The sequence below is a fragment of the Numenius arquata genome, chromosome 8 (genome assembly GCF_964106895.1).
Source record: "Numenius arquata chromosome 8, bNumArq3.hap1.1, whole genome shotgun sequence".
In the NCBI taxonomy this organism is placed as follows: domain Eukaryota; kingdom Metazoa; phylum Chordata; class Aves; order Charadriiformes; family Scolopacidae; genus Numenius; species Numenius arquata.
In genome coordinates this window covers 31,172,781-31,185,483 of record NC_133583.1, presented here as the reverse complement: position 1 = coordinate 31,185,483, position 12,703 = coordinate 31,172,781, and the positions used below count along the sequence as shown (strand labels likewise).

General features: G+C 54.6%; 1 protein-coding gene across 1 annotated transcript in view; it reads left to right on the top strand.

Moving 5' to 3' along the window:
• The window catches only part of ASTN1 (astrotactin 1), a 53,896-nt gene that overhangs the window by 35,292 nt on the left and 5,901 nt on the right, over positions 1-12,703 (top strand). The window contains exons 9-21 of the mRNA XM_074152678.1: positions 1,783-1,857; positions 2,286-2,423; positions 2,786-2,936; positions 3,357-3,523; positions 3,720-3,914; positions 4,226-4,353; positions 6,548-6,652; positions 6,817-7,005; positions 10,080-10,348; positions 10,602-10,735; positions 11,418-11,569; positions 11,916-12,051; positions 12,182-12,282. Of these exons, the coding sequence (XP_074008779.1) occupies positions 1,783-1,857; positions 2,286-2,423; positions 2,786-2,936; positions 3,357-3,523; positions 3,720-3,914; positions 4,226-4,353; positions 6,548-6,652; positions 6,817-7,005; positions 10,080-10,348; positions 10,602-10,735; positions 11,418-11,569; positions 11,916-12,051; positions 12,182-12,282 (1,940 nt within the window). The remainder of the gene's footprint in view (positions 1-1,782; positions 1,858-2,285; positions 2,424-2,785; positions 2,937-3,356; positions 3,524-3,719; positions 3,915-4,225; positions 4,354-6,547; positions 6,653-6,816; positions 7,006-10,079; positions 10,349-10,601; positions 10,736-11,417; positions 11,570-11,915; positions 12,052-12,181; positions 12,283-12,703) is intronic.

The following is a 12,703-nucleotide window of genomic DNA, read 5'->3' as shown; positions in this document are numbered from 1 at the left end:
AGCTTCCTCAGAGATGAGGATGCATAAGTGCCTCTTGTTGAGCTGGAGGTCTTATATGGAGACCGTCCCAGGACTTCCCTGCAAAAGGTACCATATCCTTGCAGACTCAGTGGTGCCTGGCAGCAGTGGTTGTCCCCTGCCACATAAGCACATAGCTAAAGGCTGAACCTTCCTTTTAACAGGCTGATTTTGTCCCTGAGTAGAGGCAAAGTAAGGCAGGCTAAGGAAATGTTACACTGTCCCTTCCTGGGGCATGGAAACCTCTTCCCGCCTCAAAGTCACCATCACAGGAATTTTAGCCACAGTTGGAAATTGCACCGTGGATGCATGCAACCTGGCATGGACACTGACTTTCATCTCCCAAGGAGGTCCAACCCCACTGGCTACATGTCCTGGGTGTATCGGCATCTATGGGTCCGGCAGCCACAGCTCCTCCTTAGCGCTTGCCCTGGGGCTGAGCTCCGCTGCAAGCCAAGAGCAGCTCTTCACACCTGCTTTTCCACCTCAGCCGATGGGGAACAATACCTTGCCTCTGCTTTTGTTCCCTGCCTGGCGTGCTCCTGAGAAGGAAGAATAAAACCCATCTGCGGGAGCTGTGGAAGGCAGAGGCGCGAAGCATTCAAGGTGTCGGCAAGACGCAAGGAGCACATCACTTCCAGGCCGAAGCTGACCTCATTCAGGGCAATCCGATCTGCGTGCTGAATGTAATCCCCTGCTCCCAGCCAGCCGGACGGGAAAGTGGCATTGTATCCCAGCAAGGAAATGAGACAGCGCACTGTAATCCTGCAATCAGAAATTTTTTTTGGTGCTTTTTTTTTTTTTTTTTTTTTTTGTCCTTGCTGAAATAACTTCAGATTAGAAATTAAAGTGCTTGTGCAGGAGAGCTGTAATTGCCTCTGGAGAAAATCCCTGGGCTTGTCAGCAGCACCCGATGCTCTCACCCTGAATTTTAACAGCAGCAATGCGACGGGATGGAAAATCTCTTTCTCTCTCCAGCTCTGAGCTCTTGCAAAGGGGATTTTGAGCTTTAGAGTTTGGGAGCAGGGTTCTTGTTGCCTGATTCAAAGCCCACTATGTTTGGGTCTCTGTGCCTCCCCTTGCTCTGCTTTATCAGCCTCACCCTGCAAGTGATGCTCTGCCAGCTGGGCCACGCTGAGAGGATTGCACAGCCCAGGGTGTTGTTGTCACGGGCATCCCACTGAAGGGCACCAGCCACCAAGCCATGGTTGCACATCACCCTGTGCTACCAAGGGCAGCAGGGATGGAGGAGGTGGGGCCACCAGCTCTTCAGCCTCCCTCTTAGCTCCAAGCTTCCAACTTGTCTTCCAGAACCCTTTACAAAGTCCTGCGAGGGCTGAGACTTCCTGAGATCCCCTCCTGAAACAGTGATACCCAAGGGGAATAAGGCAGGTGGTGAAGCTGTGGCCCCAGACCTGATGTGTTCCCTTGAAAAAGCCTTGCAGAGAGAGGGTTCAGCTGTGTTTTGGGTGACACTTGCAGATGCCGGGTGGACAGGGGAGACTGGAGCAGGTCATACCCCAAAATTAAGGATGCGATACACCACTGACCCATTGGCAGGTTGGCTCTAGGGTGGGGATCTGATGTTGTAGGAACTCCAAAACGAAGGTATTGGATGTGGGGCTATTTTACCGCCTTGTCCTGGCGTGGTTTGAGCTGTCTTATTCCAGGATCTCTCTGCACGTAAGTTAGGAGCTAAGCGGGGGAAGCATTTTGCGCTGTTAGAGGTGGTGGGGATGTGATTCTCTTGGGTTTCTCTTCCAGGCCTTGGCCGTACACCATCTTCCAGCGTGGCTTTGACTTGGTGCTGGGGGAGCAGCCATCCGACAAGATTTTTCGGTAAGGGGTAAAGGCAACCTGGTCAGCACATTTTGGGGCTCAAAAATATGAATCAGGGCATACGGGCAGTCTGGTCCTCCCAGCTGGCAGGGCTGAGGACAGCTGTCCTGTGCCACCTCCTGGGGACCTGTGAGCATAGCTGGGAAGGTTCTACCACAGCTGCCATGTGGGATGCTGGATGCCCAGCAGCCAGTTCCTCCAAAGGGAAGTTCCTCTTTTTTTTTTTTTTTTAATTACCTACATTACGTGTGCTTTTTGGGAGTCATTTGGGTGCATTCGGAGGAGCCACCCCACTTGACCCTGCCCATCTGCCTGTGCTCAGACTGGCATCTCTGTGGAGTAAGGGGGAGGTTCAAGGACTTGGTTTTGGGCAGGGCTCTGGGCTTGGTGTTTTCCTCCATGCCAGCCCTCGCTGCTCGGCTTGGCAGGTTCACCTACACCCTGGGAGAAGGCATGTGGCTGCCACTGAGCAAGAGCTTCGTCATCCCACCAGCCGAGCTGGCCATCAACCCCTCAGCCAAGTGCAAGACCGACATGACGGTGATGGAGGATGCGGTGGAGGTCAGGTAGGTGCGATGGTGGGGTGAAGGCGTTTAGGAGGCGTTTCAGCAAATACACTGGTGATGCATCCTAGAAGCGAGGGAACTAACCCAAAGCATGGATGAGAGCTGGGACCCCCACCCCACATTTTTCAGATGGAGATTAGGATGTCCATTAACCTGCCCCTCTTTATTTTCTGCAAAATTGAGGCTTCAGAGGTAGCTTTCATCTAAGTAGCTCCCGCATCCCTCTAAAAGCTTGGTTTCCATTCAGTTCTCTGTCAGCCTGAGGGAAACCTGAGCTCTGGAAAAGCCCACGCAGCAGCCACAGTCGTGCACGCGTTCACACCATCTAATCAGAGCAGTGACACACCTCCTCCTCCTCGCAGGGAAGAGCTGATGACCTCCTCCTCCTTCGACAGCCTGGAGGTCCTCCTTGACTCCTTTGGGCCTGTCCGTGACTGTTCCCAGGACAACGGGGGCTGCAGCAAGAACTTTCGCTGCATCTCGGACCGCAAGCTGGACTCGACGGGCTGCGTGGTGCGTGGCCTCCCAGCGACCTGCAAATCTCCTTCGGTGTGAGCAGGAGGGGGAGAGTGAAGGGGGAAGGGCTGCACCCTTCCTCCTTTCCTATCACCTCGGGATGGATATTTTGGGGTTGGTTTTGCAGTGGGAAGAGATGTTTTCATGCTGGCAGGTCCTCCGTCCCTGCCCTTGCTGCACACACGCACAAGAGAGCCCATCTACTTGCTGGCCCTCGAGGAGGTCCTGTGTCACTCACACGTGTCCCCTGTCACTGTCACAGCTGCGTTGCTGTGGGGAGGGAAAGGGGTGTGCCCCCAGGCATTGCTCAGCTTACGATTTCCGATAGAGAGCAGCACTGAAGTCCTCCCTTCCATCTCACCCCCTGGACCAGATTTCTTCCGCAGGGACTTCACTGCTTGCTTCTTCTTCCACCAGTGCCCAACAGGACTGAGCCCCATGAAGGATGGCACAGGCTGCTACGACCGTCATGTTGGCGTGGACTGCTCGGATGGCTTCAATGGGGGCTGTGAGCAGCTGTGCCTGCAGCAGATGGTGCCCCTGCCTGAGGACCCCCTGCTCTACAACATCCTGATGTTCTGTGGGTGAGCACCCCATCAGCTCCCTGGCTGCAGGGACACCCTCAGGGTGCTGCTGTACCTTGCTGCTGCCACCCTGAGCTCGTAGGGTTGGGAGGGGGGGCCTCCTATGTTCCCAGCGTCTCTGCTGGGATGGCCTGGTGGCCCCAGTCCCCACCGGTGGGGGCTGCAGCTGATGGTGGACCCTGTGCTGGCTTCCTAGGTGCATCGAGGACTACAAGCTGGGCACGGATGGGCGGTCGTGCCAGCTCATCTCAGAGTCATGCCCCGAGGCAGGGGACTGCGGTGAGCCCCGTGAGCTGCCTATGAACCAAACACTCTTTGGGGAGATCTTCTATGGCTACAACAACCACTCCAAGGAGGTGGCCGCAGGGCAAGTGCTCAAAGGGACGTTCAGGTGAGTTGGTGATATGGGAAGGTGAACCCAGCAGAGTCAGACCTTGCTGTTCTTGCCAAGTAGGCGGCATGGGAAGCAGCCTGGCGCTGGACCATAACAGACTGCCTAGTCCATCCATATCTGGCCAAGCTTTGCAGGAGATGGAGGAGCTGGTGGGGAGGGTTCATCTGAAGCTTTCCATTGTAATCTGTGCGCAAAGGAAAGGCTTGGTGCTGGGTATTTTTTTGGGATGGGTCATCAGCTGGTGGGGATGATCCCAAGCAGATCCTCTGTCCTCCAGCCCTGCCCTTCTCTCTGCAATTAACTTCCAGGCAGAACAATTTTGCCCGGGGCCTGGAGCAGCAGCTGCCAGATGGGCTGGTGGTGGCCACAGTGCCCCTGGAGAACCAATGCCAAGAGGAGCTCTCTGAACCTACACCCGACCCTGACTTCCTCACCGGTGAGTGAGCCCAGCCGGACCTATGCCTTTCCCAATAGGGCAGCTGCTGTCGTGCCCAGCTCTGGCATCTACCCCTCCCAGGGTATATATCTTCTGCAGGATATATCTGGTCTAGCATCCCATGATCACCTGCAGCAGCAGAAGCAGTAAGAGGAAGGCATTAAAAATGAAGGAGAGAGAGAGAGGCTGTAAATTGATTGTGGTGTAAAAGCTCAAGCATCCATTGGATACTTGGGATATTTGCAAAAAGGATTATCCCTTTTTTCAAGGCAAAAAAAGGTTTACAAACGCCTTTCATTTGATTTCCAAAACAGAAACCCTTTGCTGGTGTAACAAAGCATTGAAAACCCGACACAACCAAACCAAAATATTTCACTTTGTCCTGCCAGAGGATCGCGAGCCATGAGCAATAGGGTTATCATGGATTCTTAGACAACCTTCAAGGATTTACCTTTCTTCCACCAAGTTGCCAGCACCCCTAAATAGCCTTTGTTTCCTTCCTGCTTGTTGCTGTTGGCTTAAATGGGCGAGGGCACTGAGCAGGTACTAAGTGGGGGATGTGGGTAGTAAGGTGTTTTGGAAGGTGTCTGCAGGGTGGTCTCTTATGGGACCTTGTGCATTCACCCTATTGGGCAGAGCTCCCAGGAGAGTTTTGGGGAGCACCCGTGGGTTGCACCCAGGGTCCAATGGGTGCTGGTTGCCCTTACAGGGTACATGGCAATGCAGGTGTACGTGCAGGCAGATGCAGGCAGGCAGGAGACTGCCACTGGGCCCCTGGCAGCACCGAGCTGCCCTGAGAGAGCTGTGTCAGCAGGTCACCCCTGCAGTCATGGGGATGCTAAGCCTTGCCTGGAAGCGCTGGAGGACACCTGCCCTTGACATAGTTACATGGATATAAAGAAGGCACCACAGCCTCAGCATCACGGCAGGGTCAGTGAGACTGGGAGTCTGTTGGCAATTATGCCAGAGAGGCAGAAGCCAGTAAATTATCCTATTCATTTCCCACTGCTCTGCTGGCTCTTTGTGGCTGATTAAGTTAAAAAAAAAAAAAAAAAAGTAAAATCTCTGCTTGTCAGTAAGCAGATCTGGATATTGCTGTGAATACATGAGAGGCAGAGCTGCTGACTAAGGAAGGGCTGGTTTTGCATAAACACTTTGCAGGGAAGAGCAAGGCTTTGAAGCTGTTGGTAGCAGCCAGCACTGAAGGGAGAGGCACTGGAAGGCAAATGATCTTATCCTCCTTATCCTCCACCTTCATTTCTTGTTACAGAGAGGGGGATGTCTGTTGTTATCCTCCTGAACTCCTGCTCTGTGGCTGCTTAGCAGCAGAGTTTGCCACTTCGCTGCCGAGTGGAGGTGTGCCACAGTGGCTGTACATCAGCGGCGCTGCAAGGGAGGAGGTGGCTGTGCCTCAGCATCCTGCTGCTGCACACCGAGGGATGCTCCAGTCACCAAAATCAGAGCCATGAGCATCCTTCAGTTGACTTTCTGGGGCTTTGTCCAGGCATGGCTTGGCTCATGCCTTGGGCAAGATGAAGTGGCCACCCAGTCCTTGTGTCTATGAATTTCTGATTCATGTAACTCATAGTTAAATGACTGGAGAACGGGATGTCTTTGCCTGAAGAGGGAGAAACCCCAGGTCCTGCTCAACTCCAGTGTTGCCATAATGTCCTGAGGGAGTGGGAGCATCAGCAGGCATGTGGTTTCTCCCATACACGTGAGTCCCGCTTGGCTCAGTCCTGGCTGAAGGGGACCCCAGGGCCTCCCAGTTAGCTGCACCCAGACATATGTGGTGTGACGGTGACCGTTCCTAGGCCTGCAAACAGCTCATTAAAAAACGCAACTCTCATTAGTGAAATAATTAGCACACCTGGGCATGTCTTGGGAGCAGGCACCAGGAAGGAAGCAGGAGGGGATGCAGGAGGAGGCTCGTTATCTTCCAACACAGAGCCCCACACGGCAGAATGAAATGAGCCCACGTGTTTTCTTTCAAAGCCATGATTTTAATTGCTGGGGAGCAGCTGACCCTCAGCTCCAAATGCCTTGCTGCTTCCCTGGGGGGACATAGTCTGTGCACAGTGCCCTTGCCCCTCCCAACCCAGGCATGGCATGAGAAGCTGTGGTCACCCTGGTGTCCCCATGGCAAGGTGTCCCTGGGCAGTGGCACTGAGACTCTGTGTCCTCTTTCCAACAGGGATGGTGAATTTCAGTGAAGTGTCCGGGTACCCCCTCTTGCAGCACTGGAAGGTGCAGTCTGTCATGTACCATGTCCGGCTCAACCAGCTGACCATCTCCCAGTGTAAGCATGCAGGGCTGGGAGGAAGAAGGGAAAAAGGGGTGGCAAGAGGACATACAGCCGCCTTCTGGCAGGTGATGGGCTCAGAGATTGGTTGCCCATCACAAGAGGTGGCAAGGGCTTGGGGTCCTCTGGGATCTGAGCATCTCCTCTCATCTCCTACCCAGCCTTCAGCAATGCGCTCCACTCTCTGGATGGGGCCACCTCCCGTGGAGATTTCGTAGCGCTGCTGGACCAGTTTGGCAACCACTACATCCAAGAGGCAGTGTATGGCTTTGAGGAGTCCTGCTCCATCTGGTATCCCAACAGGCAGGTTCAGCGGCAGCTCTGGCTGGAGTATGAGGACATCAGCAAAGGTAGGAGCCCCACTCGTCCCCAGGAAGGGTCCCCACAGCCACCCCATAGGAGCAGGAAGCTGGATTTGCTTTTGGCATAGCAGGGAAAGTGCCCAGCCCGCGTCAGGGCTGCGTCCCATCTCATCTTCTTATTTACACCCTGCTCTCGCACCCTTTGAAGCCAGCTGAAGGACTCCCATGGACTGCAGCAGGCATTAGTCTGGGCCAGAAAGGAAGATAAATACCCTCATCCCCAGGGAGATGAAAGACAAATGCACTAATCCCACCAAGCCATCCTGCCTGATTCTGGACTTAACTGTTATTTGTCTTTAATCCTGTTCCTTCCTTCCTTTTGTCTCCACCATATCTGCTCTCTTCCACTTGCATCCCGCGGCCAGACTTTTCTCCCTCTAATGTGCTTTCTTCTCCTAGGCTGTCAGTGCTGTGCTTTTAATGTCTGGAAACCAGTTATGAACTGGGAGGTTCACCAGGGTGCAGAGGGCATCCAACACTGCTGTATACCCTCTGGAGCCCTCACTGCAGTGAGATGTGACAACTGCCCTGTGGAAGGGGTTTGCAGGCAAGCGATGGCTGAATTGGACATGAGCTTTCCAAAAGCAGAGGGATCCTAATGCCTACCTGCTGCTGGCTGTCACCAGGACCACGGCATCTTCTCATGTCCTGGCCTTTACAAAGATGCCTGCGGGTGTTTTGCTGCCTGTGCAGGGGAGGTTGGGTTGCACCACCCAGGCTTGGGCAGCAAGCAAGAACCAGCTCCCAAGTTCAGACACGGGATGCTGAGCAGAGCTGCTGCTTTTTAGGTGGCCTTGGTTTTCTGCCTCCTGCCCAGGAGCTCCTGGATGCAGCAACGTGAGCTTGGAGCTCACAGGCGCTGTGACCACCATATCATTTCCATCATGAAACTTCATAATTCTCAGTATTGGCACCAGCCTACGGTGCTGTTCTTGCTGTGCCCCAGCTGCGAAGACATTTATTTTCTCTCCAAGCCTTTTACGTGGAAAAGGCTCCTTTCTGAGCCCGAGTCTGGATCCTACAGGGTTCAGACCTTCTGGAGCCTGGACTTCTTCCCAAGCCCACCTGCGAGAGTACAGACCCATTGCTGTTTTGCTGTAGGCTGTCTCCAGATGTAGCATCTTTTGATTGCAAGTCCTTTTTTTTTTTTCTCCTGCAATTTCCTCCTCTTTGATTTTCCTGCTTGGAGGCTTTTCAGGTCTGGCAGTCTCTTTCCACCCACAATATCACATTTCAGTTTCGCTCTGGCACCTGTCTCTTTCCCTCCTTTGCTTTTTGTTTGCAAACGTCAGGAGCTGGATATTGATTGAGAAATTGCAAGAGACAAATCATTCCCTGGCTCCTCTGCTTTCCCTCAGTGCCTGCTAAGCTGCAATTCACAGCCAGCCCAAAGCGATCCATTTCCAGCTCACTGGGGGAGCGGAGCAATGCTCTTGTATCCTGGGTTTTGTTTAACAGCCTTGTTTTCTTTGCAGGAGTCTCGAGGATAGGCTATATCGCTGGCCCATTTCTCAGCAAATCCTTGCAATAGGAAGATATTCCTATTGAGCCGTGGACATGCTCTCCAGCAGCTCCCCACAGCAGCCAGCCCATACTAAGCCACTGCCGACAATGCCCTGAGCCTGTCCCAGGGGCGAGGCTTTACCTGGGCATCCTTTGGCTTCCTCCATCCCCACTGGCCCGCCTTTACCATCATCAGTGGTCCCTCTTTGCCCCTCGTTCTTTGGAGCAGAGCCAGGGACATCCTGTGGTAGCACTTTCAGGTGAAAAACATCGTTCCCCTGCATGGCAAGGCTCACAGCAGTGGGGCGATGCTAGCCAGGGCACAGCAGTGATGGGCAGATCCTACCTTCTTGACTGCTGTGCCAGGACTTTTCCCCTTGTGTCAAAATATTTCCTTCTGTGGGAGGGCTGGAGAAAAGTCTACCAAGCACAGGGTCTGGCTTGCTGCCCCGTGCAGTGGGGACACAGTGGCACCCAGCATCAGGCACCTTTGCGCAAAGAGGGGGAAAATGTAGCCCATGGCAATGTTTCCCAGCTGCAAATTTTCTTCCCGAGCCTGCCGGGTTGCAGGGTTGCCTGAGGGTTGGCAGGGTAGGACCTGCAGATATCCCCCTATGTGCACGGGGAAGAGGGTAAACAAGCCTTCAGCCTCATCACAGTCTGGCTGGAAGTCTGTGGTCCTAATGAATGTATCTGCCTCCATCTCACCGTTTTCTTTTGCTTTGTGATGGTGCTTTGTAAGCTAAGCCCGTAGGGAGAGACCCTGTTTCCTTGCCCAGCTGCAAATGAACAGGAGGAGCCAGGTTTGAGCCAGCTCCCAAAAGCGAACTGCTCCCCACCTCCCTTCCCCTGTGTGGGCACTGAACGCGGGAGAGGTGGAGGGGCTGAAGAGGGTCTTGGTGGCTTTGTAGTATCTCAGGGGCTTTCTGGGCATCGTGAGATAAGTCTTCCCTCCTCATTCTGAGCTCTTTGGTGCTGCTGGTTGCAGACCTTTGGGCAGTGTGGAGGGCACACTGAGTCAGCATCATTGCTGTGCACCCTGGTCTGACACTCCTCCCTGGTCTCCAACATGCTCTGTCACATCAGCTTTGATGGGGGCCCTTGGACACAAAGGGAGTCGAGCAAAGAAATCAGATGTTGGGCCAGGAGGGATTTTGCAGCAGAATGGCTTGTCAGGGAGCTTTGGAGGGGGTTTCAGCATGGGGTGAAGAAGCCCAGAGAGGTCCTTCATGAGCTTGCAGCCACAAGAAGGAGGCTCGGTCTAGTGGGGACCTGCTGCAAGGGTGGCCCATCCTAGTGCCAGGCAAAGGGCTGGAACTGGAGAAACTGAGGCACGGGAGACAAAAGGACCTGCAATGATAGAAGCCAGGGTGGAATTTCCAGTCCTGATTCCCACTGTCAAGACCAGTGACCATTTCATCCCTACAGTGCAAGCGGGGAGCTCCTAAGGATATGGGGGGGGGGGCACCTGGACACACAGCAGGGCTCTAAGTCCCTTACATCCCCTTTTCCATGGCTCAGAGCCCACCCTGATGTCCCCTTTTTCCCCTCTTCCCCAGGAAACTCCCCGTCAGATGAGTCAGAGGAGCGTGAGCGGGACCCCAAGGTGCTCACATTCCCCGAGTACATCGCCAGCCTCTCCGAGTCAGGCACCAAGCGCATGGCAGCCGGTGTGCGGATGGAGTGCCAGAGCCGCGGGCGCTGCCCCTCCTCCTGCCCACTCTGCCATGTTACCTCTGGTCCTGATGTGCCGGCTGAACCCATCCTGCTGGAGGTCACCAAAGCGGCCCCCATCTACGAGCTGGTCACCAACAACCAGACCCAGCGGGTGAGGAGCTGCTGGCTGGGGGTGGTCAGGCTGGGCATGGGAGGAAGCAGAACATCATCAGGATGGTCTTTGCAGGCAGATTTCCCTGGTGGCATCATCTCAAGCCATGTCAGCCCTTGTCTGTTGGCTGGCCCTGCTCTCCAGGGTGGATGAACTGTGCTGAATCTACTGGGGAATGGATGAGCGCTGATTTGAGTGGCAGCAGGATAGCAGCTCACCCGCCCGGTGCTGACTGCCTTCTCCTCTCTCCCAGCTCTTGCAGGAGGCCACCATGAGTTCGCTGTGGTGCTCAGGCAGTGGGGACGTCATCGAGGACTGGTGCCGCTGTGACTCGAGTGCCTTTGGGGCTGATGGGCTGCCCACCTGTGCACCTCTCCCACACCCCATGTAAGTCTCCACAGGTGCCTAGCCTGGCCTCTTCGTGTGATGGGTCTGGGAGGAGGTGGCAGTGGGGAACCGCATGGTGGCAGGAGGTGGTGGGGCTGGGGTGGCTTTATGGGACAGGTTTGCAAGTGGATGGGGGACTTGGAAATCAGGCAGAGGATGCAAAGATGCAGTGTCTTTTCTAAATTCAGATGAAGATTGGGGAGCTGGTTTCGAATCCATCCTGGTAGAGCAAAACCCCATGGAAGGAGTCCTTGGGATCAGCATGCCCAGAGCCGGGAGGGGTAGGAGAGGGGGAGTCACTTCTGTCCTGAGCTTGCTCTCTCATGGGCTAATGGATTTGAAGTCCTTTTGCTGTGAGACAATCATGCAAAAACTGTCCTTAGGTACTACCAGCTCATTTCAGGTGCATGTGCATGTGACCTGCACAGCAGAGTAAGTGGAACTGGCAAACATGGGCAGGACACACTCATGCTGTCTTCTGCACCAGCCATGGGGACCAGCTGGAGTGGTTGTCCTCAGTAACTCTCCCCCACCTCAGCCTGGTGGTTTGGCTGCCTTTTTTTGGCACAGAGGAGCAGCAAGATAGTGATAGACACAGGTGAGGGTGACTGTGGGTGGGCAGTGTGGGTGGGCAGTGGACCTTGCCCTCTTGAGATACTGACCAGCTGGCATTGTTCCCCAGCCTGCGGCTCTCTACCGTGCACGAGCCCAGCAGCACACTGGTGGTGCTGGAGTGGGGCCACTCGGAGCCTCCCATTGGGGTACAGATTGTTGACTACCTCCTCCGTCAAGAGAAAGTCACCGACAGGATGGACCACTCCAAGGTGGAGACAGGTGAGTGGGAACTCTACTGGTTCTCTTGGGGAAGGGTGGGATGGAGATGTTGGAGGAGAGCCTCTGTCTCCCTCTCTGCAAGGGAATACTGCAACATATTCAGTACCCTGTGGAAGAGAAAGCAGCCCCTTTCCTCCCCACCATGCTGCAGAAGTGGCAGCTCCACGCCATGGTGATGAGCCTTGCTGGAAAAGCAATGAGTCCATCTCTGCACCAACCTCATGCATGAACCTTGGTTCCCCTTGGCACCAGGCAGTGTGGTAGTGGGCACAGACCTCAGCGCCTCTCCACAGCCCCAGGGACACCTGCATCATCACCTGCAGTGTGTCTTCCCCTCTCTCCCTAGAGACAGTACTGAGCTTCGTGGATGACATCATCTCTGGCGCCAAGTCACCCTGCGCCATGCCAGCCCAAGTGCCTGACAGGCTCTCTTCCACCATCTCCCTCATCGTTCGCTGCCTGGAGCCTGACACCACCTACATGTGAGTCACCTGCCTTGTGCCATGCCCATAGCAGCGCCATCGCCCTGAGCGTGGTGCTCTTGCCTGATGCCACCTGTCTTTGCGTGAGGGCTTGCGAGTCCAGAGCTTCACCTTTTTCCTTCTCGGTCAGGTTCACACTGTGGGGAGTTGATAACACAGGAAGACGCTCCAGGTCCAGTGATGTGACAGTCAAGACTCCCTGCCCTGTGGTAGATGATGTGAAAGCTCAAGGTGAGATGGAGGGAGCTGCTGGACTGTGGTGGTTGGGACCAGCAACAGGGAGTTCCCCTTTCCAGCACATCCCCACACACGTCTTGTGTCCTCGCTGTAACATCTCCTTCACCTGTGGTGGCCCAGGTGCTGCCATGTGGGGTTGAGGGTTGGTATGGAGCACAGCAGGAGGGACATATCCTCTCTGCAATCAAACACAGAGGCACTCTGAGCTCATGGGAGGGTGGGCAGAGGGGCAAGCCCTCAGGACATACTGAAATAAACAAGAAGACCTGCCTGTCCTGCCCAGAAAGCAACTGATAGCCTAGGTGGTGTCTGTGCTCAAGAACCCTGAGTTGTGTGCCTTCTTGTAAATAAATGATAGTTCACTAACAATACCTGATGACACCACCTGTTTCTTTTCCTAATTTGACCAAACTAT